Source organism: Gavialis gangeticus, unplaced genomic scaffold, assembly GCF_001723915.1.
Source record: "Gavialis gangeticus isolate Ggan-Ray unplaced genomic scaffold, GavGan_comp1, whole genome shotgun sequence".
Lineage (NCBI taxonomy): Eukaryota > Metazoa > Chordata > Crocodylia > Gavialidae > Gavialis > Gavialis gangeticus.
Genome location: NW_017729003.1, coordinates 14,101,565 through 14,129,382, shown reverse-complemented (window position 1 = coordinate 14,129,382; position 27,818 = coordinate 14,101,565). Strand labels below are relative to the sequence as shown.

The following is a 27,818-nucleotide window of genomic DNA, read 5'->3' as shown; positions in this document are numbered from 1 at the left end:
TTTAGATTTTAATTGATTGAAATTTTCAGGATTGCATGAAATTTGGTTGTGGGGGACGGGCAATTTAGTAATGACAGTATACTGTTAAAAGCTTTATAAAAATCACATCTAAAAAATATCAGTAAATCATACCTGCTTTATATTTTTCTGTACATTCATCAGGAAAGAGCTGGGCAGGCAGGGGTAGAAGAGGAGGTCAGTGGTACTCCCAGAGCTCTGGGATCATGGGGTGAGGTGCTGGTGCTGGTAGCACCAGTAACAGCAGCAGCAACCGTGGCAGTGGCTGCCCTCACTGTCCCACACTTGGTGGGCCTGGGCCAGGCAGGAAGCTGCTGCCACAGGGCTGGAGCCTCAAATGCCCATGGCCTTGCTCCTCTCCCCCATCCCTCCCTTTTTGGGTAGGGGTTTGTTTAAGTATCCTGTTATCTCCTTTAGGCTAATTGCTTAACTGAAGAATCGAATAGTTAGGCCTCCCACTGTTTTCCTCTTTAATCTCTCAGCCCTCTGTCCCTCCAGCTCTCCTTTTCCACTGTCCAGTAAATGGGGGAAGGGTACTTGTTACAGTCCTCTTCTATAAATTTCAGCGATTGCAGACAGGAATATTTTCCTGTCAGTCTGTGTGTGAGGTGAAAGTGCAGTTTATCAATGTTTACTGATTTAAAAAAAAAAAAAAAAAAAAAAGTGAATCCTGCCAAGCCTAGCCATTGCCTTCCTGGTTGTGTCTAACTAGAACTGCTAAAGGGCATTGCCTGTAATGTGAAAACTTGGCCCCCCCCTTATTAATGACATGTATTGGCATGTCAAGGGTTGTTCTATATGTCTGGTAACCTCCATCTAACTCAGAGGTGGGCAATTATTTTGGGTGGAGGGCCACTTACTGAGTTTTGGCAAGCCATCGAGGGCCACATGATAGGCAGCCAGGGGCAGATGAATATTAATTTTCTAAATTTTCTAGGGGCCCCGTGTGCCGGAAGAATGGCCTGGCAGGCCACATCCAGCCCTCGGGCTGCATTTTACCCACCCCTGAATTCTAACTCCTTCTACAGGGTCACCAAGGAGTAGTGGGATGATGATCCCTGCAGAGATAGGAGCAATCAGGAATCACTCAGCACATGGTTGTGTGAAGCTGGGATGGAGGAGGTGGCTCCTGGGCTCAGTTTTACAAAGGCATTTGGTTGCTAAGTTCATTCACAGAAGCAGGTTAGTTAGAAAGCTCTACAATAAGACCTATTTGCATTGTAGGCACCTAAATACCTTTATAAATCTGGCCCCTGGATTGTTTCCATCACTAAACAGCTGTTTGTAATGCTCTGTAAGGATGTAAGTAAGGGTTGGGTTCTGCTTTGTCTCATGCTATGTGACTGCATATGGGGCGTTCTGTTTTTCCAGACTACAGATTTTTAGATAGCTCATTCATTCATTCTTAAGAGCTACAAGCTGATTACCACAAAAGCAAACTCAGTTTGTGATGTTCTCAATAAGCTGCCATATTAAAAGGTTATATCCGCCTTTGTGAATTATTACGTTTTAAATAGCATTTTAGCTAATTCTGGGATTGGTTATGCTGGAAAGTGTTAATAGTTGCCATCAAGTAACTTTCTTTGATATAGAGATCAATTGCTGATGACTTTGAAATGAGGATAAATAGGAGCTAAAGCCTCTTTATGGAATTGGATAACTAGAGGGAAGTGAAATTTTCCAGGGAATCAGCTGTGTGATAATACCTAAGCAGAGAGAAATTGTGTGGGGTTTCCCTGGGACTGGTTGCAAGATCAGGGGCTAGGGGACTCTTTAGAAAGCTGGGTTGTAGGAAAAAAAGGCACTAGTCTGCCATAGTGAGGGCACCCCCAAGAGACAGCAGGAGGCCAGAGCCCCTGGTGTACAGGACTGGCTGGAAAAGGCAGGCTTGGGGACCACAAACAAGGAAAGTACAGCTGAAGCAAACAACAGCAGGTAATCAGGGCCATGACTTCCTGTTCATCCTTTGTAAACATATAGGAATGCACCCAAGAAATACCTCACAACTACCATCAGTTTCTCCTTCTACTGCAACCAATGTGTTAAGGTCCCAAATATGGACCAAACACTTGGGCTAAAAGAGAGCCAACAGCATGTATCCATCTCTTCATCATCACAAGCTCCACTTACTATACACATGGGATTAAGTTTCATAATTCATATGGGAACGTCATTCTTAAATCCTGCAGTTAATGATGGCAGAATTGGTAATTTTACAGTCTGGTCCCAATTAATACTATGCATGTTATAGTCCTTTAATGACCTGGGAGGTAAATAGCCCTGAGAATTAGGACTAGCTGGCTGTTTCATACTTATTTAAATGTTCAAGATGTTTATTCACTGCTTAATGGTTATTCCTGGATTTTAAAAAAAGAATCCCAGACCTGCAACAATGAGACTTATGTGTCTGTTTGAAGGATCAGACACATCGTATTACAAGAAATCTGTCACCCCCAAACAACCCCCCCCCCAAAACTAATTATTTAGAAAAATGCAAAGCTCTTAATCTGCTTTCCATGTGATTTGAAAATAATGTTAGTACCTTTATCCAGTAGCTGTGAGAAGTTAAGGTGGAGTAAGATGAATTAGAAGGAAATACAAGATTTCTGAAAATGAAGATACAGCATACAAATTTGTAGGATGATACTTTTAAAGCTTTGATAAAATGCTTGAAATTCCCTTTCTAAAGGTCAGTTAAAAGTGCCAAGAAGAACCCCAAAAGCATGAACTGATTCTTAAACTACTTTCTTCCTAAGAATTATTTAGGTTGCAGGATTTGACATTTGAAATACATATGTAATCTATGACAAACTCATTGAGAATATAATGACTATTTTCTCCACTGGGGATTTAAAATATTTTGATTTGAAGGTTATTATCTTATTAGCTTTTAATATCTATACAATAGTGCATTACAGATGATATCATAGGTATGATATTAATATGCATACTGTGCCACATAAGAACAAACTGCATTAATTTATTTTCTAAAATTCGTGTTTTCTCCCTCAAGAACTTGTTTATATTTAAAATTGTCTCTATTTGGGAAAACAAATGATTTATTGGGAAATAAATAACTGCACGATCATCCAGTACTCGTATTAAATGTTTCACAAATACCATGCTTGTAGTGCTGGTAATCATGCATCCAGAATCAGTTTATATCTAAGCAAGTGAAAGTGTGTGCGTTAAATATCTCACTAGGACGGTAGCAAAACACTAGAACAGGTTACCCAGAGAGGTTATGGAATCTTCATCTTTGAAGATTTTTAAGACCCAGGTAGACAAAGTCTTGGCTGGGAATATATAACTGGGGATGGTCTTACTTTGGGCAGGGAGTTGGCCTAGATGACCTCCTTGTAGCACGCAAACTGAGTTAAGCTAAGGCTTTTAGCCATCATCTAAGCCTTCCTGGAACTAAGCAATACACTTATACAGAATGCCTTATAAGGCAGTGGAAAAAGTGAGTGCTGTACCTGGTTCACCCACCATACCAGTTGCATCAGTTTCCCTAAAAGAAAATGAAATCAAAACCTGAATAGGATTGGAGTACCTTATCTAAAAAGATGAGGTAAGAAACTTGAGGATTGGATAATTTGGGATGAGAAAGTTACAAAAGTAATGGACAAACAAAGGGACAGCGGTGTTCATGCTGTTACTCTGGGAAGATGGGGGTAGTCATGTAACTTCTGCTCGAACAGTGGGAAAGGCAGAAACAAACATCCCACACACCCAGTGAAGGACCTGAGGCTGGTACCACTGCAGGTCACTGCTGTAACGTCTAGAGCAGTGGTCTCCAAAGTGGGGGGTGTGCAACACGATCCATTGGGGTGTGGGGAGAAAATATTAGAACTTCTATTTAGATGTATATTTATATATATTAGATGTATATTTTACATATATTGGGGGTGTGTGCTCAAAAATGTTTTACTGATAGGGGTGCGTGATCAAAAACATTTGGAGACCACTGATCTAAAGGAGCCACCCGCCAGGTCGTATTACAGGGAGGAAACTTGTAATAGTGTTTAGGAATTACTATTAAAGTTCAGTTGATACCAAATTGGATGAGGGGCCATGTCAGTCTTTGGGGGTCTCCGGCAAAAGCAATCCTATTGATAACGCTCCTGAGGTCCCTTCCAACCCTAATTTTCTGTGATTCTATGATATCATGGATGTCAGTGAGATGTTGAATCCCCTTTGCCTTGTTTTCCCACCATCTGTTCTTCATCTTGCAAGTCCCCCTTCGGACCTCTGCCTTGGCTTGTTGGAGATTCACTTTCTTTTGTTTGAAATTGATGTCATTCTGCCAAGCACAGGCCTTGTGGTTGCAGTCTATCAACTCTTGGGTCTCCTGGTCATTCTCATCAAACCAGTCTTGATGTTTTCTGGTAGAGAATCCAAGTGTCTTCACAGGCACTGATGGCAGTGGACTTGAAGGTACCCTAAGTGCTGCTGACGTTCTCCCATTGTTGTTGATTGGAATTCACCATTTTTTTTGTTGACGACATGTGGAAGATGTCTTGCTTGATTGGGTCTCAAGTCCTTCAACACTGATCTTCCATTGGCATTGCTTCTGCTGCAACCATTGTTTGGGAGCCAGTTTGAGTGACATAACCAAGGGTATGAGTCAGTGATTGGTCCAGCAATTGTCAGCTCCTAGCATAGTTCAGATGATGTGGATATCTTTGATCCTAGGCATGAACAGAGATGTAGTCAATCTGGTGCCAGTGCTCAGATTGCAGGTGTTGCTATGATGTGTATTATGCCTGTTTTTTCTGGCAGAACAGAGTGTTGATGGTGATGAGTCCATGTTTCATGCATTCAATAAAGAGGAAGATGCTGTTGGAGTTAACTTTTTGTACTCCTTCCTTGCCAATGGTTCCATTCCACAGGTTTGAGTTGCTTCCTACTCTGGCACTGAAATCACCAAGAAGAATAAATCTATCTCTGTCTGGAACATCAGAAAGGACTTAAATCCCTGCCTTACTGTATGGAACTGAGATGTGGACAAAGTACAGGAGACACCTCAAGTCATTGGAGAAGTATCATCAATGCTACCTGCAGAAGATCCTTCAAATCCAGTAGGAAGACAGATGCACCAACATTAGCCTCCTCTTGCAAGCAACCACTACAAACATCAAGGTGATGATCATCCAGCATCAACTTCACTGGAATGGCCATGCCTTCCAGATGCCTGACTCCAGACTCCAAGTCTTATTCTCTCAGCACAGTAAAAGCATTTGCTCAAGAGGAGGGCAGAGAAAATGCTTCAAAGATGTCCTCAAGGCCAACTTGAAAAAATACAACAGTGGCATCAGCTCATGGGAAACTATTGCCCAGGACTGCCCCAAATGTGGCAAGAGTCTGCTGCATGGATCTCAATACCTTGAAACCTTATGACGACAAACAGAAGGCAGAAAAGCAGGCAGGAGCAACAGAAACCGTGCATCATGAACTGAATCAAGAATCAAGAGCCCCCCACCCCACACAGAAACATGTGCCTGAGTTGCAGCAGAATCTGTCAATCCCAGCTCCATCAGTCATCTTCAGACCCACAGATAAGACAATCATGGAAGATGACCATCTTTAACTGTGAGGGATTGCCGAAGAAGAAAGAACAGTTACAGTTTAATCAAATGAAAGTAAGGGGATAAGGACTGCATGTGAACAGTACTCGAAGAAAGTTTATGCTTAAAAGTTTAGAGAACTATTAACAGAAGAGGAAGGCAGTTCATGCTTTTGTAAGTGAGTTCAATGCTAAGCGCAGTATCTATTTGGCTATAAAAATATCTGTAGGCAGCAGACATTGCCCAAGCATTCTTTCAGAAAGTCTCTGTGTCCATTTGTTTGAGTAGGTTTCCCTCATACTCTGACCTGCTGAGTGTCTGTCTAGTGGCCTGTTCCCACCAGACCTGCCAAAGAAGTTTTTTGTATTTTGTACTCCCACTTTGACGTTCTAGTGACAAGATGGTAATATTTACCCTGTTAGGATCAGATGGACTTCTAAAGTTTTATGGTGTTCTTTGGCATGTTTATTATTGTGTTATCTTGTGGGTTATTTGTCTGCTATTGTAAACTGCTCTGTGCCATTCTGGATTGGGCAGGATATAAATCTAAGCAATTATATTATTGTTATTGCTGCTGGTACTACTACTAGTTCTACTAGTATTAGTACAAATGAGTAACCTTGGACAAGGGCAGGACACTGAGGAATCCATTTTGTTGATGGAAATTGTGTGTTTGTTCTGAATAAATGGCCATGAAGTAGAATGTGGCCTTTTCTTGGTAGATAATGTTGTGTGAAGTGCATCACATGTAATCTTGTGCAATGGAAACAGTCTTTCTTCTTGCTGATTAGCAGCTTTGATGTTTTAGTCATATGGGCTTCTGTTTCTCTTATCTGATGTGAGACTTTATCTGAAAATTGGAAATTAATAAGATCTAAAAGTTAGTAATGACTCTGTCAACTGTATTTTAAATCTTAGAAAAGATTGTTAATATTAACATTTGTAGGAATTTGGAAAACTCTTTTCTAGCTCTTTGCTTGCAAAATCAGGCTTTTGGTACATTTTACAATAAAAACCTGTATATCTGGGGTACTGAGCTCCTTGTCAGCTGTACTTTCTCCTCCTTAGCCATCTCTGCTCTCGTGTTCCCCACTCAGGGAAACCATGACAATGACTCCAGAATATCCTCATCCTGCTCCTGCTTCCACTGATTTACCTTGTTCATAGAGCTGGTATTCTCCTCAACTTGGGCCACCATACTTCATTATCCTACTGTTTCCAGAAGTATCTCTGCCTGTGTGGAAGCAAGAATCCCAAGCATTCAATCCAGCTTTTTGTAAAAGGGGTGGATTTTTGGCACTGAATAAAACAGACTGCTGCTGTCCTATGTCTCAATTATTATTTTAGGGCATTGCCTCATACACTGAGGCAAACATGTAATCATAAACTGCCTATAACGAGTGATAGTCTGACTGCCAATAGATCTCCTTTTCTCCTCTGGGTACTGACACCTGTACATTGGCTTCAGACCAGTTAATAATAGTTTTGTAGAAAGGCCTACTAAGAGAGTGCCAACAGAAATGCAGCTCCCTGCTGTAACTCAGAATGCTTTGTAGGAAGTATTCTGAATTACAATGATCCCCCAGACTAAACAGAAGTTGGTCCCAGGGGGGAGGGGAGTCTAGCTTCTGGCTTCAAGTCTGCAGCCAGTTTCCCCCAGCAATGGCCAGGGCTCTCTTCTAGCTTGTCCCTGTTTCAGAATGGGAGGGGGGAAAGGGAGCAGAGGGAGCTCATTCTAAGGGTTCCCCAGCTGGCTCTGGAGGGTGGGGTGGATAAATTGGAGTCCCCAAATCTGGGGGGGGCTCCAATCCACATGCCCCACCTTCCAGCAGGGGCTGAACCCCCCCAGACTGAACTTGCTCTGTTCCCTTCCCCCCCTCCCCATTCTGAAAACAGGTTGGCAGACAGTGCAGACAGAAGTTACAGAAGATGCTCTATTTTGAAATATCTTAATCTGACCCCTCATGGAATGAGGGGTCAGATTTTCATCAGATCAGCTATTTTTTTAAGCTGTCTAAAGCTGTGCATTTGTTTGGTCATGGCTATAAACTGCTTTCTATGGCCAGATCAGGTGAAAATTATCACTTCTGTCTGCACCCAGAGACATGCCAGGAATAGAACCAGATTAAACTGAATAAATTAGGAGGTTCATGTCACAGGGGCACTCAGGTGCCCTGTGTCTATGAAGGAATAGGTAGCTGCCAATCTTCAGGGCAGCTCAGGTGCTGGTTGCTGGGGCAACCACACTGGTCAGGTGACCAGAAAGGGGCAGGGCCGGGCCTTTATAAACAGCCCAGGCTGAAGCCTTAGTGGTCAGTCCCCCTCTGGCAGCCTAAGGAGCAGCAGCTCTGCTGCAGAGCAGCTGCAGCAAGGTATTGGGGGAGAGAACCCTGACAGGGAGGTTTGGAAGGTGAGCCATGGTAGCACGGCATTTATGTTCTAGCCAGGGGGTTTATTTTGAGTTATAGCTGGTTGGCTCATGGCTTTCTATTCCCTGATTTGTTATTGTTAAACCAGAGGACCGGGTGAGGCTGTAGGGGTTGGAGGAGGCCTCAGGGGAGCTCCCCAGTAGCGTGGGGGTTTCTGGTGCCCTGTGAGGACACAGCAAGCATTGCCAGGGAGGGTGCAGCTGTTTGGTACCAGGGCGGCACTGCGTTAAGGGGTGTTGACCCCAGCCCTGCATGAGCAATAGCGGGAGAAGTCCAAGCAGGGCATAAGACCCCAATGGGGGGGTCAAGGGGGCCAGGCATGGCTACGGCCACCTGAGCCCCGACTGTGGGAAGTGTGGGAGAGGGGCCAGGTAAGGCCACGGCTGCCTGAGCCCTATTGGGAGAAACCCAAGCAGGGCGTAAGACCCAGATGGTGGGTCGAAGGGGCCAGGCACAGCTACGGCCACCTGAGCCCCAACTGTGAGAAGAGGGGGTGACAAGACCCGAGTGCGAGTGGCCGCGGGAAGCACTAGGCACCAGCCCGAGTGGCTGCAGGAAGCGTGAGGCATAGGCTGGAATGCGGGTGACCGCGAGACATAGGGGAGGCAGGCCCCGGTAGGGCCCTGTCTGTAAGAGAGAAGCTCCAGGAGAGGGTGCATATGGAAGTATCGAGCCTGGTAAGAGTGAACATTTGGGCGGAGGCCTTTGAGAGGGCCTCTAGAGGAAGTAGAGTGGCGGGATAACGTCTGGAAGATCTGCAAGGCTTGGGGCGTGCTAAAGGGGAGGTTGGAGGTACGCGGAGCCCATAAGGCTGGGAAGTGCACCAGGTCACTCCTTACAGAGCAGAGGCCAGGACAAACATAGTACCGTGGCCAAGGGGACAAGAGGTAGCCTCCCTTATAAAATTATATGATAATAAGACATGGCGGGTGAGAAAGAGGGTGCTGGATTGTCTACTTGGCACAGTAGGGGGCGCTAGAGAGATCACGGCCGCTCCTAGGCCCCACTCTGTGACAGTTCATCACTGTGAAAATAAGCATGAAGGTTCAGCTTTATTGTGTGTTTTAAGTGCCATTGTAGTCTTCCACCCACCTAAACTCCAGTACAAAAAATTGAGCAGATGACAGAAGAAGTGATGGTTACACTGTGAATTATACACAGTGTATCTCTCTGCACCACTGACTCTCATGCCAGCTATCTCTGCCACCACTGGCTCAGGTAGAGAAAACCATAGCAGTTTATCATGCCAAAAAGAAGTCTGACTCGCATGGTGATTATATTGCCCTTTAGGGCTAGGGACAAACATTCAAAAAGCCTAAGCCTAAATTGATTCAGTCTTTGCAGGTTAGTCTAACCTGCCTTGGCTGAACTGGTTTGTAACTGGACAGACACTCTCTGGACTGAGGAAATTCAGGCACATGCCTACAGTGGCTCAGGCTAGAAGCTGGGGGCTGCTAGAGCTGCCCTCCCTTCCCTTGCACAGTACTGAGCTGAGGGGGAGGGGCATGGTTAGGACCTGGAAGAACCTCTGATTAGGGAGATCTGCCTGCACCATCCCAGGCTTTTCTCTGCTGACTGCTCAAGGGGTGGGAGTGATGCTAGCACTCTGAGGAAAGGGGGGTGGGGTGTGCAGTGCATGCATCTGTTGATGATATGGAGCTTTTCAATTTCCCTCTCCCTGCTTCTTCATACTGTCAGCAGCAAACTGACAGGCAAGCAAGCCAGTAGGGAGCTGCTAACAGTGTTTATCACCTCATCAGCAAAACAATAGCTTCTCTCCATTGGTTAAAACTCTTCTTAAACAGCTTACCAGCTGACCTGTTGATTACCTCCAAAATGCCCTAAGCAGTCATTGTTCTATCTGCCTGTCCCAGTGAAATTGGACACACACAGACACCTCTTGGCATTGACTAGCATACCACATGCCTGTGGTCCAAAGGGCTGGGGTCCGTGCTGTGGAAGATGGGGAGGGAAGGGGAGATTCCTGCTTGAGCAGCGAGGGGGGGGGGAAGGCGGAGGTAGGGCAGGAGAAAGCCAGGCAGACCCTGATGTACCTGTAGTCTTTGCCAGAGCCCCGGCCAGGGAGCAGAGGGGAGGGGCCAGCCCTGCTGTGGAGCAGAGAGCCCTGCTGGGATGCTGGAGGAGTCTGGTTTATCTTAAGCAAGGGGTCTGGGACAGACACTGTATAAACAGGTTTGACCCAAATCAGTTACGTCTGATACCACATTCAACCAGGCTAATCTCAAACTGGTTTCAGCCATTTTCAAACCAGTTTATGTGCACTGAATACTTGCTTGGGTACAGGTTAGATCAGTTTTTGATCACTTAAATCAGTTTGTGTAATGTCTGCCCCTAGACTAGAACCTTGGATATTCATGAATGTAACGTTTCACAGTTGTCCCGGAGGACCACCAATTTTCTCAGAATTCTAATCTTATAAAAGCCTAAGTCTGTCTGCTTGTAACACCTTATTCATGCTCTGACTGGCTGACAAACAGCCAATCAGAGTGCAAACAAGCATTTAAAAAGGAGCTGGTGGCAGTGGAGCGCCGCCGTGATGGTGGGGACACAGGGGACAGAGGCAGGGGGCAAGGCCAGCACAGCTGGCCTTGCCTTCCCCACCCTGCTCCCTGGAGGTGGGGGCAATGCAGTGGATGGAGCAGGTGGCGAGGATGAAGCGGAGTGCGGGGGTGAGGCCACCAGAGCTGGCCTTGCCCCACTCTTTTTTGCAGGTGATGGCAGTGGTGACGCAGGAGGGAGTGGATTCGGGATACCGGAGGGGGGTGGGGGCAAGACCACTGGCTTCGGCCTCGGCCTCCCCTCTCCCCTTCCGTTGTCACCACCGCCTGCAGGGCCTGACATGGAATGACATGATAGTGGAGTGGGGAATAGTGGGCATGCTGTCATGGCAGTGGTGGGGGGAGGGAGGAGTGGGCCCAGGTCCAATGAAGGGGAGGACTGGGCCCAAGGGTGGGGAGAAGCTGGGCTGCTGCGGCTGGAGAAGTAGCAGGCCTGGGCCAACTGCATGGTGGCGGGGGGAGGAGCAAGCTTGGGGCCAATGTGGGGGAGGGGGCAGTAGCACAGAAGTGGGACCAGGCCCATGGCGGGGGAGAAACTGGCCTGCTGCAGTGGTAGGAGGCAGCAGCAGGCCTGGTCCAATATGGCAGCAGCAGGGGGAGGTGGGCCTCTTTCATGCCCCCTTGGACCTGGTCTCATTTCTCCCCCAATTCCCCTTCTCCCCTGTGTCAGCTCTGAGCCTGCTCCTCCTGCCCGCCCCCCCCAAACCCGCTGCTGGGTCGGCCTGGGCCCGCTGCTCCCCATGCCACAGTGGCTCGGCTTCTCCCCTACATTGACCCAGGCCTGCTCCTCTTCTTCTCCCACTGCCACAGGGGGGGTGCAGCCTGATGCAGTCCGACACAGCAATGGCTGGGGGAGGGAAGGAGTGGGCCTCCTTCCCCATGTCTGGCCTGGGCCCACTCCTCTTCCCACCCTCCTGCCATGGCAGCCCAGCTTCTCCTCACCCTCAGGCCCGGTCCCCTCTGCATCAAGCCTGGGACCATTTCTCCCCTCCCCTTCACAGCTGTGGCGGTGGGGGGGGAAATGGCCTGGACCCCAAGCAGCAGGAGGAAGGGGAGAGCGGGCCTGGATGGAGTGGGGGGGCACAGGGCTCCATCCCTGCCCACTCCCTCCCCCGGTCATTCTTGATGGGCAGTTTGTTGGTAGTCTATATAAGGCCAAGAAGCTTTGTAATCCCCATACTGTACTGCAGCTCTGTGGAAGGCCAGCCCCCTCAGCTGGGTCAGAACAGCTTCAAGGGCATTCTTAACATACCCTGGCTGCAGACAGCCTCAAGAGGCTGAAATGTGACTGATGATTGGTATGGGGCAGGGCTGACAGAACTTATGGGCTACTCAATGCAGGTATCAGTTGCTACAAAAGGAGCAAAAGAATGGAACATTGGCTCAGTGTGAGAAATATAATCTGCATGTCTCCTTTTATACTAGTGGTTGTTGAACACACGCTATCATCTCCTTTATTTTTCAATGGGTATAGATGAAACCTAAAATATTCAGATCATTCCTCAGTGGCCACAACTGCTGGCTCTATACCTTCCTTGTGCTGTTGGAACGAAACAAGTAACAGGGTCCTTAATCTCCACCTATCCATTCCACTTCCAGAAATTATTTTTCATGGTTACCATCCATCCCTAAAAGATTCAGCCTACACTCCTCTCTATCCAGGGCTTGCTCAAAGGACCAAAACAATCTGCTAGAGAACAAGAGGAGGTGGTGGAAGATGAGGGTAACCATAGTAAAGCAGAAAATTAATGTAATAGGTTGTGGTTTTAGGCAGTGAATCTCACTAGTGTCTGAAGTTTTAAAGTGTCACCCCAAACAAGGGAAAGGCAATCAACTAGTGTAAGATACAAAAGGTGCAAGTTTGGCTGAAGAATCTTATTTACAACTACATGTAGTGTCAAGAAGAGCTCTCCATTGTATTAAATTCTACAATGTTTGCCCATGATCAATGGGTAGTGGAAAGTTGATGTTATTGAAGGAATAATTTCTATAACCTAAAGGAAATATATGGTCATGTTTAGTTTCTTTCCTACTGCTTTTGATCAACACTTCAAAATGTTCACACTAAAAATAGGAAATAGCAAGCAAGAGTAACTGTTAAATGTGGTTAGCTTTTTGACGTGTGATTTCTATCTGCATCCTTTATATATCTTCTGAGTTCACTGACAGGCAGTAGGATGCAAACAAAAATGGATGGAATTGAAATGAAATAATTTCCCTAATAAAACATGCTCAGTATCTTTGTATGATGTGGAGGAAAGAATCTGGAGTAAGAAATATATAAAATGCATTTAACTTGTAGAGCAAATTTATTTTATTATTGAAAGAGGTTTGAAAGCAACACAAACTTTTTATTAAACTCGTTACTCTGAGATCCTTATCCTTGCAGCCTGATACCTCAAGTATTGCAATAAGTTTGGGTCCTCTGTTTGTTCTACTTCAGAAAAATATGTTCTGAGATTTTGGAATTCAATTATAGGTCATAAATCATAGAATAAATTAGTCAGGCTTTTTCTTGGTTAAAATTATTTGGCAAATGACACACTTTCATAAGCTGAAACTGGGACAATGCAAAAGAACAGTGATTCTGATTTCAACTTTTTACTATTACACCTCTAGCAATTGTTTTGCAGTTGTTTATAAAATGTTGCCCTACCACTTTACTCTTGCCCAGCCCATGGGTAAATGACTACATGAGATAAAAGGCAGGGGAGAACCACACTTCTGAGGTGTTTCAGTGGAGCTACAACAGCACAGAACTAAATTACCATAATGAATATCTGTGCTTACTAGCTCAGCCACAGCTTCATTTTGAGGTAACAAAAGCACCTAAGGCCTAATTTGAATCCACAGTTGCCCTGGTCTAACTTGAGATGTGTCTTTTGATGCAGCTTTTAGGTGGTCAAGGTTCTTCGGGTAAACGTGATATCTTTTATTAGACCAACTAAATAGTTGGAAAAATGGTTCTTTGTAAGCTTTTAGGGACAAATACCCATCTTCAAGCATAGGGTGAGTCTGGTGGTGTTTTGTTTGCTCTCCTGGATGGAATGGAAGCCAATATGCAAATTGCAGCTCTGGGGTTATCTGATGTCAAACAGGTTATAACGTACCATCAATCCAATGTCTATATTTAGTCCATGATTTTCTGTGTCCAGTAGATTTATGGAGTGAAGTTCATAGATTTCATAGACATTAGGGCTGGAAGGGACCTCAGAAGATCTAGTCCAGCCCCCCACCCAGAGGGCAGGAAGTCAGCTGGAGTCACAGGATCCCAGCAAGATAAAAGTCCAATTGACTCTTAAAGGAGTCCAGAGTAGGTGCTTGCACCACCTCTGGTGGCAGTCTGTTCCAGGTCTTGCGGGCTCAGACAGTAAAGAAATTTTTCCTTAGGTTCAGCCTGAAACGGTCTCGGAGAAGTTTGTGACTGTTTGACCTTGTCATCCCATGGGGCACTTTGGTGAACAGGTGTTCCCTCAGATCCTGATGTACACCCCTTATATACTTAGGCAGCCACCAGGTCCCCCCATAGCCTGCGCTTTTCCAGGCTGAAGAGTCCTGTAGCTCTCAGCCTTTCATCATAAGTCCTGTTTTCCTGCCCTCTGATCATGCACATGGCTCTCCTCTGGACACTCTTAAGCTTCTCCACATCCTTTTTGAATTGCAGAGCCCAGAACTGGATGCAGTACTCCAGCTGCGGCCTCACCAAGGCCAAGTACAGCGGGAGGATGATATCCTGGGATTTGCTAGAGAAGCATCTATGGATGCAAGCCAGAGTTTTGCTCACTTTGCCAACTGCAACATCACATTGGTGGCTCATATTCATCTTGTGGTCAATCATGTCCCCCAAGTCTCTTTTGGCCATGGTGCTAGCAAGCGTAGCACTGCTAAGCCTTTAAGCATGCTGTGGATTTTTCTTCCCAAGGTGGAGTACCTTGCATTTTTCAGAGTTGAAGGCCAATCAGGTTTTCATCCACCCACTTTCTGAGCCTGTTCAAGGTCTGTCTGGATCACCATCCTGTCTTCGGGTGTGGACACTTTTCTCCAAAGTTTGGTGTCATCAGTGAACTGGACCAGTCTGCTTCTGACAGCAGTGTCCACGTTATTAATGAAGAAGTTGAAAAGGATAGGCCCAAGGACAGAGCCTTGGGGGACCCCACTGGTCACAGTGCACCGCAATGATTAACTTCCATCAACTACTGCTCTCTAGGTCTAACCTCAAAGCCAATTCCCTAGCTTGTCTGTAGGCTCGTAAGTTTTGTAGGCTCGTCTACGAAAGGTGTTTTATAAATTCCCTTTGAGGATTAAAGCTGAGAGACTGGAGAGAGTGGTTGTCTTGTGAGAAGTGTGCACCCGCAGGTAGCTGGGTGTTTTTCTGTTTGATAGATTTCTGGTGTGCATTTATTGTGGTACACAGTTGTTGTTTGGTTCCTCATATATTTTCCATCAGGGCATCTAGTGTACTAGATGAGATGTATTACATTTCTGGAAGTGCAGGTGTAAGATCCAGGAATGGTGATGGTTCTGTTATGGGATGTAGTTATTGTGGGAGTGATGGAGATATGTTGGCAGGTTTTACATTTCTCGTCCTGGCATGGTCTGGATCCATTCAGTGTACTTTGGACCACAGGAAATTTGCTTCTGGTGATGAGGTTGGCAAGGTTTAGTGCTTTTTATGTGGATTCTTTTAACTGATATAAGCCAAGTTTAAAACTATTGAAGCTTGCCCTATAAATTTACAGGCAGGATAATAGATAACCAATTTTTAAGTGATTTAAATGTGTTTAAGTAAGATTTTTCAGCAATTTCATTAGACTGATCTACATGTGAACATGTAGATCAACTTTAGGAATGTGGAATTGCTCCCTAAACACACTGATATGCTAGAGGGTCAATCATGTAATCAACTTTTTAAATTGTATGAAGATGGCAGATGAATACTATTTAATTGCTTCAGTGCTTCTGAATTATCTCATTGTTAGTAATGTGCTGATCTTTGGCACCTTTTAGTAATTTCCTGCTTAGCAAAGCACAGTTTCTTCATGTGGTGAATAAATATATATTTAAAGTACAATTAACTACTTGAGCATTTATTAGCAGGGATCAAGTCTTAGAACTTACATCTTGTACCTTTATGAATCCAGATAAAAACACTTTGTAGAAATTTGAAGAGTGCACACCAGAAGAATTGTAATGGAATGCTCTCAAGGCTCCTCCATGTATGAATTAAGGCCCAACTCCAGCAAATAGGCACTAACTTAATCATGTGTTTGTTTGTTTTTTTCTTTTCTGTTCTATGTTGTTGACTTGGCACTGATTCAGAGTTCTTCAAGCTTCTTCTTTATAGTTTTCCTCCAAAGTTGTTTGTTCCTAATTATTATGGAGATTCCTACCCTTGCACAATGCTTTTTCTTTCTGACATCTTTAGATGGGAATCTTTTAAGGCTTGTGACTTCAGAGATGTCAAATGGTTTTGGGTTTTATTCAACCTCCTGTCTAACCATGGTTGGAAGAGGCCAGGTCTCAAGAGGAGCTATCAGCACCAGTTGTCAAAAATAGTTCAATTGCTGCAAGAAATAGAACCTCTACAGAATATTATTTGATAAATAAAACCCTCCTTGTTCATGAGCTTCCAGGACCATTCTTGTGCATACATGCCCCTTCTCTTTCTCCCTGTATTTCAAGTCCCACCTTCATTTATCTTTTTCTTTATCTCTAGGTGCTTTTCTCACTTTCCATTTAACTGGTATACTCAGTTCAGGTCTTGTCCAGGTTCAATCAATGTTGCTGCATCTGCCTGCATTGCGGTCTGCTCATGCTACATAAAGGGATCCTGTTTCTTTAACATACATGATGGCTGTCCAACTTCTAACCTGGCAGGGGCTGCATGCAGCACCCCCTTCCATGCACCAGTTGGGACTGGACAGTAGTGGTCCACATCAGGGTGAGCCATGAGCACTCCATGTTGCAGCAATGCCCCCCACCTTTGCTGCACCAGGCACCCATGTGGGCACCCACCATACTCTTGTACTGTGTTCTCTCCATGCTGCATTGCATGGACATGATTACCCCTTCACTTCCCACTGAACTGTGAGACTCCAGACAGTTCTGCTGTGCACTGCACTATCCAGGCCCCCTGGAGTGAGAGCAGAAGGCAGTTGCCAGAGGAGAGAGGGGGAGCTGAAGGCCCCAACCGCACTAGCTTGAGCAATAGGAGTGGTGAGCAGTGGCAGGGTGAGAGTCTTGGGGGGCTGCAAATTAATCCCTCATGCTCCACATGTGGCCTGTAGGCTGCTGGTTGGACAGCCCTAACTTACAGAACTCAAGCAGGGATTCCTATGGGAAATTCTTGTAGTTGGAATTTTGTGCACAGACTAACTTGGTTTTGTACTGGCTTCTGTAGTCGTCTACTAAAGGCTTATTGTTCTGTTTCAAAACCTAGCTGACATTGGGAACTAGCTGGAGATTTTTAGTAGAATTTCTACTAGGGTTTATTTTATACTAGGGAATTTTTTTCTTCTTATTCCTGTTATGAAGGTTAAGGTTTCTACCCTCTAAACACTTAAAAAAAAGACAAAAAAAAAAAGACTTGGAATAGGAATCTTGAATACATCTTTTTGCAAAGAATGAGAGTTTTGCAGCTTCGCTATTCACACTGATATTACTGTAAACAATGAATGTATCAAAGCTTCCAGGAGTTGTTGTAGAGAGGAAAATTTACTTCTGGTCCTAATGGAACGCTACAGTTATCTAAAATCTGTGAATGTCAACTGCTCCTTTTTGTCTTAATATACATCACAAGATCATAGGAAAATTGGTCTGGAAAGGCCAGCTCCCTGAAGTCGTCATCCCTCTTGAATCAGGTATATGCAAGTACTGGATGTTTAAGAAAAACATAAGCAAGCAGGTTTAATATATCTTCCCTGTTCCTAATCGTTTAAATAACATAACTTTTTATTATGGTGCACTCTGGTGACCCTATCCCATCTTTCTTGTTTAGCAAAACTTACGTTGACATCTGGGGATTTTTGTCTGATTAAGAACTGAAGGACTAGGCTCTTGACTCCTGTTGTAAATGTCTTACTTCAGTCAGTCAGGAAGTTGTGACGCAGGTTATGGGTTGGGTTTGAGGTTTTGGAAACCTAGTCTTAAAGTTGATCTCATTGCTGTGTTGTATTTCCTAAGTGCGAAGCCTTGGTGAAGGCTGGTGGAGCACAGAGAAATGCAGGCCAAAATGCAGACTCTTGTCAGATGCAATGGGAGGATTTTCCTGGCTGTTTGTATAATCCTCTTCATGGGATACACAGCACAAGGTAAAACTGAATGGTTGTTTTTCCTATAATCCTTTTTCTGAACTATGTGGAATAGGCCACATAAGGAACCTCTACAACAAGTTCAATTGCAAATATTCTTCTTTAAACTCAGAAGTAATAAAACCAACCCTTTACAAAATAAAAACCCTTTTGATAAATCAAGGTGAGACTTAATGTAGTGCAAGTGGTAATATCTGCCTTTGGCAAATTTCTGTCTCCCTTACGTGCTTACTATGTTCCGTTAGAGCTTATTTTATAAGATTGTATAAATGAAGAACACAGCAAGTTTCAGGCATTCTACATCAATTTCTTAACCAACTCTTTGGTAGTGTCTGGAATATGTAAATATGACCAGAGTTATCTACAGATCTTGTGTCTTTGAACTATTTATCATTTTAAATTTCAGAATGGTCCTCCTTTATGTGCTTACTGTTTTTGAGTTGTTCTCATGGGGGGGGGAGAGAGACAGCACTAAATAACTTGCAGATAGAATGTAGTATCATAGAATGTTACTTTGTAAAAATAAATATTGTGTCAAATTTTGCCCTCAATTAAATCCCAACCGTCTATTTAGTTTAGTATATTTTTTCAAGCTATGTTTTTAATCTCTAAAGTGTTAAAAAGATAAGTCACATATTTAAGATGACAATTAATTCTTATATTATGGCTTTACATTTGCTTCCTGGGGAAAAAGAAAACTTGTGCAAATATGGGGAAATTAGAGGGTTTATTCATAACAGGAAAAATTGCAAAATAGTGTGCTAACACAGCTAAAAGGAAATGTTGATTCATGATGACACAGACATCCTGGATTTATTTCTTAAAAGATATATCTAGTTTTTGAATTGTGTAGAGCTTAAAAAGCATTTATGTATGTTTTGTGTACAAATATTCTAATGATGAGAGAGATGCATTTATTAGATATGTACTGGTATTAACATCACAAATATCATCTGGAATTTTTCACACACATTAATCTGGGAATGGTCATATCTTTACAGCTATTATGAAAAGATTTTTTTACTATTGCCTTTTCAAAATATATAAACAGTACAAAATAAAAAAATGAAGAGGAAATAGTGCTACTTATAGAACATTATTTCCCTAAAAAAAGAAATATGTGCACCAGGTGGCTGGCAGAGTGATTTAATATGTAATATACAGGGTTAAAAGGAATTGTAATTACAGAAGAAGACAATCCTGAAGAATAAAGTGAAACTCCAAGAGGAGGGAATTACATGAGGCTTCAGATTAAATTAATGATGCCAAAAAAGAAGGTTGAAACGTTTTAATCTTATATACATGCACCTGCGTTTGTGCACACACAATACTTCACAAAACTGGACTTACACTTCTCATGCTACATTTGTCCATTTCATAGATGCCCATTTAATTGTGAAATCTACTCTTTTGGTGGCCTTTTCAATGCTCTCAGTTTTTGATCTCTCTGTGCCAATATAAAATCTGTGAAAGTTCATTTAGCTGTTCCATATATAATTTCTTTAGTCCTTGAAAACTGTGCCAATATGGATGCAATTATAGAAACTGGAATATTAACTTTGTTATATTTTAATAGTTAAAAAATACGGTCAGACAATTTTTCATGGTTGGGAAGTCACCAAAATACAGCTATATGAACTGCTGTCCTCTAAACTGGTGCTTAGAAAGTCAAATACTCCTTAAGACTGATTATAATTCACATTAATAATGTATGATAACTTGATCAGGTGTTCCGGTGCAGAAAGCAAGGTACAAGAGAGTAAGATGTAGACCTAACGCCTGGATGTCTAACTGCATTGAAGAAAAAGGACCACTGTTTGAAATGCCTGAAGCTGGATCCAACAGAATCCTCCCTCCTATGGCTGATTCATTTCTGTAAGTACATAAAATGTTCCTTCAGTATTTAGGGTTGGCATTAATAAATGTTAAACATGTCTAGCCTGAGGCACTTAAATCTCTAGTTTTAGCTTTATTTCCTGGATCATTATGCATTTGAATTTCCTCTCCTTGCTAAAAGTTTATTAATTTGAAAAAGTGTTAATACAGGCAAGATGAAGAATTGGACTTTTCAAATATAGTTGTGTAGGCAATGACCATATTTTGCTAGGCTCTAAATCAGTGATTCTCAGTTGGGGTGCTGCAAAATCCTGTGAAGGGTGCCACTGGAAGTGTGGAGAGATAAGTGAGGTGTGAGGAAATAAGCAGATAAAGCCAGGCTGATGCTCTCCCTTCTTAGCTGCTCCTCTATCTTCATTGTCTGCCCCGTCTACAAGGAGATAAGCCCGGTGATACATAACTTAGTTTTTTAAAATGGGGTGCCACTCCAAAAATTATGGAGGGGTACCTCAGGCCTGACAAAGGGTGACTTGAGTCTAGAAAGGTTGAGAACGACTGCTCTAAATGAACAGGAATATAGTTTAGTATTTTATATATTCAGTCAGTCAATTCCCCATTTGCCCAGTATTGTTTCCAGTGATGACAAATCCTTGCTGCTTCTGAGGAGGGTAGGGTAGATATGCACCATATAGGGTAACCAAAGTAGATATATAGCACAAGCTTTTATGAGATGAAGCTCACTTCATCAGATGCTGTGAGAGAATGTAAGGAAAATACAAAAGACAAGGTTGGAGGGGGAGAGCATCTGGTCACAAAGAAAAAAAATCTGAGGAAAACTAAACATATCTTTTCTTCAGCAGTACCCCGAGCCAATTGTACAGCTCTGTATGTGGTGGTGGTGGGGAATGGAAATATTGTTTCCTGCCTTCTGTTTTGAGTAGCATGTTTTTATAGGCATGAGGCTTTATTGCAGTTATTTTATTTTATATGACACCAAATGATCCTAACATTTCCATCTACAAAATATCCATTGACACTACTTGACCTCTAGTATCTGTGACTTGTGAGGCTTGACTAAAGGTTGTAATAAGTAAATTTCTACTCTTTGAAAACAGGCTGATCTATAATGGATTTTTTTTACCCCACAATGGCACTAAAACAGAAGAAGGAGCTGTAAACTTGCCTTGTACCATTTTGCCTCTTTGCAGCTGGGAACCATCTCTTTTTTCCAAAACCACCTGCCATTCAGTCTTCTTTTAATTACGTTTCCTTAATTCTTATATTTTTTGTCTTTTCTCACATTGAGAATTGGCTCAGTATTGGCTACTTGATATTGAGGAGAATGGCCAAAAAACTGTTCAAAATATTAATGTTTGCCAGCATAGGATAGCAGGCACGTGAGATGTGGGAAAAAGCTCTTTTTTTGGCTCCTGCTGGTAGATGGACTAATAAAGCTTTCAGAAGGCTTGTGTATTAAGAGGGCTGATCAAAATATTTCATATTTTAAGCAAAAGCTAAAAATTTGCAACATTTAATGATTCCCTGTTTTTTTGGGTTTTTTTTTTTAAATCGACTCTATTTGGGATTGTGAGAGAGTGTGTCAATGGCAAAGAGAGGTGGGAAATTAGGAGATAAATCATCTTGACTCATTTCCCCCACCCTAAACCAGTGGTTCTCAACCTTTTTTTAGACTCAAGGCACTCCACGGAAACTGCCAGATCTTAGTTTCATTCTTGACTACAGAAAAACAATAGAGTATTTTTTCTGTTATAAAGAACACACAAAGACCACAGCAGGTCATAATGGTTTGAACATTATGGATTCTTATCTTGTAAATCATATCTCCACACCTAATAGTGCTAACGTTGCATGGCACCCTGGATGGATCTCAAGTCACACCAGGGTACCAACTAAGAAGCACTGCTCTAAGCTCATGAGACTGAGTGGACTCAGTAAAGTTCAGTTTAATTGCCAGTTTTCTTCAAAGCAGGTAAGGAAGATCTCAGGGCATGTCCTTAGCAAGACTTAGTGTCGTTTTTGTCTTATGTTTCAGGATGAAGACATTTCAGGAGCAGCGTGAAATTTTTCCACTTTCTGAAGAGGCATCTGGATCTGGGATGGAAGACACATTTGAAACAGAACCAGAATCTGGGTCAGGAATGGATTACAATGTAGAGTATTCTAACATGATACTTCCTGACTTAGTGCTTCGCCAACAAAAATCAGAGCTGAAGGAGAAACTAACAGAAGAGGATTTAATTCTGTAAGAGAGAATTTTACCTCTGCCATGAGGATGATTATTTCCCACACTTCTCTGTTGTATAACTAAGTGTGATTGCTCTCAGGAAAAAAGCAAATTTATAAAAATTATAAACAATTAAAATGTGCCTTATCTTTATTACTTTTCTTTATCAAGACTATGTGAGCTTATTCTGTGTTTTCTGTAAGTAAAATAGCCAGGAAAATACTGAGAAATTGGAATTTAAAATAGCCTTCATAATATCACTGATACAGATGTTAATATAGACAAAAAAGATTGTAACAATATATATTTAATAGGAGTAACTGTCCTACAGATTAATGTAACTTTAAAGTTAACTGTCTAGTTTCCTTTTATCTGGTTTTCCTGGATAATTTTCTCAATAAAATAATTTTGCAAAAATGCTTACTTATACTTTATCTTAACAAATATATTCCATATTATTTTAACGCAATTTTCAGTTTAATAATTGGTCTTTTTTATAATGCCTATTATACCTCATTACAGTATATACTAATATTTTGGGTGTAACATGATTATATGAGACATGACCTTGCAGATCCAAGAACCACAGACCCCCTACATTCATTCTGTGAGACCTTTAATATTAGAGATGTTAAAGAGCAACTTAACTTGTTATATTTTAAATTGTTGGATAGATGGTTGCATCTACTAAGTTCCAAATCTATTAACATCTAAATATAACCAAGTGTTGGTTTGATCTACACTTTTTGCATACTGGGATAAAATCTAAAAAATGTGTGGGGAAATTGGTAATAAACATTTTTTTTTCCTGTAACCTTAATGAAAATTGTGTATAAAATATGTGAAAAGATTATAATCTTAAAGAAGAGAAATCCATGGATGCATGATGATATCTGTCAATTCTGAGGATTTATGCTCTTCTCTTTTTTCAGGTTTTAAATTTTAATTTAGAAATTTAAAATTAATTTGAAATAAAAGAATGTCTAGCCTTCTAGCTTTTGCTCATTATCTTTGACTTATACTGAAGGCAGTAGGAATTTTGCTATTGACTTCATAGGGAGCAGGGATTAGTTTTAGAATGAGCAGACAGGAAACTGTCTTTCACCTACTCGGGGAAAAACTCAGAACTATTTGTCCTGCACCTAAGCCAAATGTTTTATTTTTTATTTTTGTCACCCTGATGGGGAGAAAGAGGGGGGGAGCATTAATTTCACATTGTCTTCAATTGCTACTGCTCCATACACACCTGCTTCATATGTTAACCATAGCAGAAAGGGATATGCTTTGTTGTCTGCAAGGAAAACAACATGGTATATAGCAATAATACAATCTTGATAGGCTGGAATTTTATTAAAACAAATGACACAAAGATATTTAATGTTTCCCATATCTGCCCTTTAAATAAAATGAGGATGAAGCAGGACAACCTCCTGTTCCCTAAGAAATTATATGAAACATACATGGTTCTAGTGTTCTGCTCTTAAGCATAGATCAGATACAGTTCTGTAGGTTAAATCTGTCCTATTTCCTGCATAAATTATTCTTCTTAAAGTCCCAATCCTGAAAAGCACTTAAGCAGGTGTGAAATCTAAATCCTTACTCATGCTTGTGGTTAAACATGCCTCTACCTATTTTGTTGGATCAAAGGCCAGAGGTGTCAGCAATCAGAGGACTGAAACCCAAGTAAATTAGATCACAAGGTACACCAAGTAAGGCTTCCACCTAGTGGCAAAACAGCAAACCCACATTTCAAAATATTGAACTCAATTACATAAAAGATTCCTTTCACCAAGAATATTTATCCCAAAACATGGGCAGAAGGGAAGGGGATATTAATTTTCAGTATCTCACATCTTAATTTCTTTGTGTATAAAACTGCCCCACATAAATTTTTGCTATATATTAAACCAAAAATTGATGTGGCCTTATTACCATACATAACCCAGCTGGTTCTGAATTTCTACTTGTTATATTTTTCTTGGTATCATTACTGTGATCTCTAGTACCTTTTTGTAGACTGCCAAGAAAAACCCTGGGATCTGAATGCTCCAAGAAATATCTGGTAATAGACAAAGTTCTTGTAGTTGAGTCTCTTAGCAGATATGACTTAGCACTACAAATAGTTGGAAATACAAATATCATGGAAATCTATATACTTTACAGACAGCTATTCTATAATGGAAATAAAGTTCTGCTCTACCAAATAATAATAACATCAGTTAAAACTGGTTTTAAGCAGACTTAGTTAAATTAATACAGAGCATTGTGGGATTTTTTTTAACTTCATGAGTAGCTTAGGTTGGCTTAATTTAAATCAACCCCTGATAGATTTAAGCAAGCAGTTTGCTTGTTCCAGATTGGTTGTCACATCTCTGTTTTTATCAGGTGATTATAAATTCTGACCTGGTGTTAATATAGTGGTACTGTTCTTTAAGAATATATTTGTATCCAAGCAAGTACTGGTAAATAAAAAAAAATAGCAAGACAGGTTACAGCACCTCTGCTTTTAAACTCTGTTGAAGCACTTAAAGTCTGGGTTTGCAAAAAACATTTAACCAGACCATTAATGGATGGATAATATGGCACAGAGCAAATTAACTTCATCCCATTTAAACTGACAGAATTTGGGCAAAATTGAATTCCCAGTATCACATGGGTTATGCTAATATAAAAGATCATATCTAGTAAATATCCTAGATCCTTAAGATGAAGATACAGAGTGCAAAATGATCTTTTTCATGTCTATTAAAAGATTTTCTCCTTTGAGAGAAATTCTCTTCTTTCCCTTGAAACGGATCTAATACACCCTATTAGTAATCGCTCTTGGATCGCTTCTGCACTTCTTGGTGATGATTCTATCTAGCAATCAACCTTTGCCCATCAATCATAGCTGCAGGCCAATAATTTCATAGTTGATTATCATGGAGTTATTTGAATACCTAAACTGAACTCCTACTACGTCACCCAAATACCCCAGTCACAAGGCACTGGGGGAGGTTGTGGAAGGGAGGGAAGGATATGTGGAGTGACAGCAATATTTTCCACCCATTCACTTTTCATTTCTCGTAAGCTAAGGAAGCATCTTTTCTAGCTAAGGAGGCAGCTTTTCATTTGTAAGCAGTTGTAAACTGCTTTTGGTAACAAAAAAACTCAGACACATTTTAGTAATTAGATGTTGCAGTCCTGTGCTAGCGTGGCAGCCAAGATAAGCTGTCACCAGTGGGGTCGTTTACAGTTGAAACAATTCCCCTTTATATGTGTATCTATTTACATAGACAGAAACAGTGCCCATTGCTGCAGACTACGTCTAGAAGCTGAATACCTTCCTTTATTCCCAGAAACATAGGATTTATGAATGAAGAACATTTATAACTATATGGGTATTATGCCGTCTGACAGATACTTTGTGGGTTGTCTATATATATTTTTGTTCTCTCTCTCATACTGCCCTCATCACCATAGTGTGTGATGCTCATCTATAGTTCTTTCCCTTGTACTTTCCTCAGGTGAAGCATGGTGTGTGTCCTGTATTTGTTGAAGTGTTTTACTGTTTTAAACATGAACATGCTGCTGTATGTTCATACTAGAGAAGGTCAAAAGCAGACGTTCCTTGTATTCAGAGCAGGAGTTGGTGAGGATTTTCATGGCCCTCAGTTCCTGTGGGCCCCTATCCACAGACAACTATTCCCTGAGCAGGGCTGGCCCACCATTTTTGGGGCCTCCTGCAAAATATAATTTTGGGGCTCCCTGATGCAAAGAAGCCGTTGGGGGGGGGGAAGGTGTGCAGCTGCCGAAGCTGGCAGCAGCATGGATTGGTGGTGCCAGAGTGTTCACAGCATGGGCACAGGAAGAAAAAATTGTGGGGGCTGAGCATGCATGCGCACATGCCCCCCATGGGAAAGTCTGTGGAGGGAAGGGTAAAGGGCCATGGGTGGAGAGCAGCATTGCCTGGTGCTGTGCTGCACCCGCCCCAGCTGCCTCCTGGCCCCAGCTGTGCCAGGCCCAGCTGCTGTACCAGCCCTGGCCCTGGTCCTGCTGGCCCTGCCCCTGGCTGCCTCCTGGCTCTGGTCACACTGGCCCCAGCTCCAACCGCCTCCTGGCCCTGGGTGTGCACTGCCTGGGGGGGGGGGGCAGAGTGGGGCCAGCCTTGGCTGCATCACCAGGCCGGAGGGCTCCTTGCCAGGCAGTGAGGCACATGGCATTGTGCCGCGCTGCTTTTGAAGGAGCGGCAGTGAGGTGTGGAGGCAAGGAGCAGAGTGCAGCTCACAGCTGTAGCCCACCCTTGCCCCGTGCAAAGATCGGGGGGGGGGGGACATGCCCTCCTGATAGCCTTGGCTGTCTGGTGCTGTGCATCTGGAGGAGCTGCTGGGCTCCAATTGTCCCACGACTTGGCCTGGCCAGGGCCCGATTCACTGTAAATGGGGCCCTGGCTGGGCTGGGTTGTGAGACGATCAGAGCCTGGTAGCTCATCCAGGGGCGTGGCATGGGGGAGCTGGTTGGAACTCCTCTTTCCCCTTCCTCTTGGCTCCCCATGGTGCGCGCAGTTGGAGGACCCGCTTGCCTGCTCCCTGGAAGAGCTGCCAGGCTCTGATTGTCCCATGACCTGACCCAGCTGGGGCTCCATTCATGGTGAATGGGAGCTGGGTCAGGTCATAGGACAATCCCCACAGTGCAATAGGGAGCAGGGCACGGGTGAATGATTTGCCCTGTCCATACCCACTCTCTCCTGCACTGTGGGGGGTCTCAGTCTGATCCCATCCCCCAAGCCCAGGGTGATAAAGAAAGATTAAAAGAAACTTACCCGCCTGCGTGCAGCTAGGCTAGCTGCAGTGCTGGCTGCAAGTGAAGTGTATCTGAGTGTGTGGACCCCTCCCTGCTGTAGCTTCCTGTGTCTACGCTGCCCTAAGGCAATGCCTGCTGCTGCCCTGTTTGGGGTGGCTGAGCCCTCTTAGCCCCCCACTTCTGCCGCCTATGGTTCATGGCTGCTGGCAGCCCCTTGGCTGCAGGGTCCCCTGTGGCTGCAAGTTTCACAGGATGGGATGGGCCAGCCCTGCCCCTGAGAAAGCTCTGGCTCCTCCACAAACTAGTTACTTGCAGTAGAAATCTTTATTGTGCCTGAGGAAGAGGTTGTTGACCATGGTCCTTATCCCAGAGCTTTAGGTGATCTTTAGCTAGCTAGGGCATAGGTTCTTGAGCACTTTGAAAATAAGGGCAAATTTTTTTAGGTTATGGATTATCTTTTCATTAGATTTATATACACAATGGGCTCTACTTCAAACTGGGCCCTATAGGAACTACTGCAGTCTGTAGGAATTGTAATACAGGTTTCCCTCGTTTTATGAAGGTTCTGTATGCGTGAATTCACTCTTATGCAATGACCCTTTCTATGTGAAAAATTCATTGTATGTGAGGTAAATTCACCCTTATGTGATCTGTGTGCTGGAAGCCCAGTCAGTTGCTTTGTTCGGTGCACACCAAAATATAGTCCCCTGTGTGGGTCTGTGCTCCTCGCTCGTTGTCTGTGACATGTTTCTATAGTTGCCATCCCCATTATGATAGTGGCCTGTGCTTGTCTGTACTGTCTGCTGTTGGCGAGTACCAAAATTGTCTTGTAAAAGTGGTAGAAATGAGTCTGAGGGTCAGTACAATTGACTTACAACATATCCCTATTTGCTACATTATAAAGTGGGTTCCCTTTATGAGAATTTGAGTTATGCGCTGTTTTCCAGGAATGCGTGTACACCGTAAAGCGAGGGGAACCTGTAGTGACACTGAAAGAAACTCATTCTGCTGGTACATTTCCAAAGCGAACAGAGCAGTCTTTCATTTCTATC

The 27,818-nt window shown here is 43.0% G+C and overlaps 1 protein-coding gene across 1 annotated transcript; it reads left to right on the top strand.

Annotated features, from left to right (window-relative positions):
- The first annotated feature begins 17,754 nt into the window (after positions 1–17,754).
- Positions 17,755–22,804, top strand: SRGN (serglycin). The gene is made up of 3 exons (XM_019507848.1): positions 17,755–17,903; positions 19,631–19,778; positions 21,793–22,804. Exons 1-3 carry the CDS (start codon positions 17,813–17,815, stop codon positions 22,004–22,006), a joined length of 453 nt encoding a protein of 150 aa, XP_019363393.1. The 5' UTR covers positions 17,755–17,812; the 3' UTR covers positions 22,007–22,804.
- The last annotated feature ends 5,014 nt before the right edge of the window (positions 22,805–27,818 follow it).

Coding starts and splice junctions, on each gene's coding strand:
- SRGN (XM_019507848.1), top strand. CDS start 17,813: ATGCAGGCCAAAATGCAGACTCTTGTCAGATGCAATGGGAGGATTTTC. Junction 17,904..19,630: donor CATGGGATACACAGCACAAG/GTAAAACTGAAT, acceptor TAACTTGATCAG/GTGTTCCGGTGCAGAAAGCA. Junction 19,779..21,792: donor CCTATGGCTGATTCATTTCT/GTAAGTACATAA, acceptor CTTATGTTTCAG/GATGAAGACATTTCAGGAGC.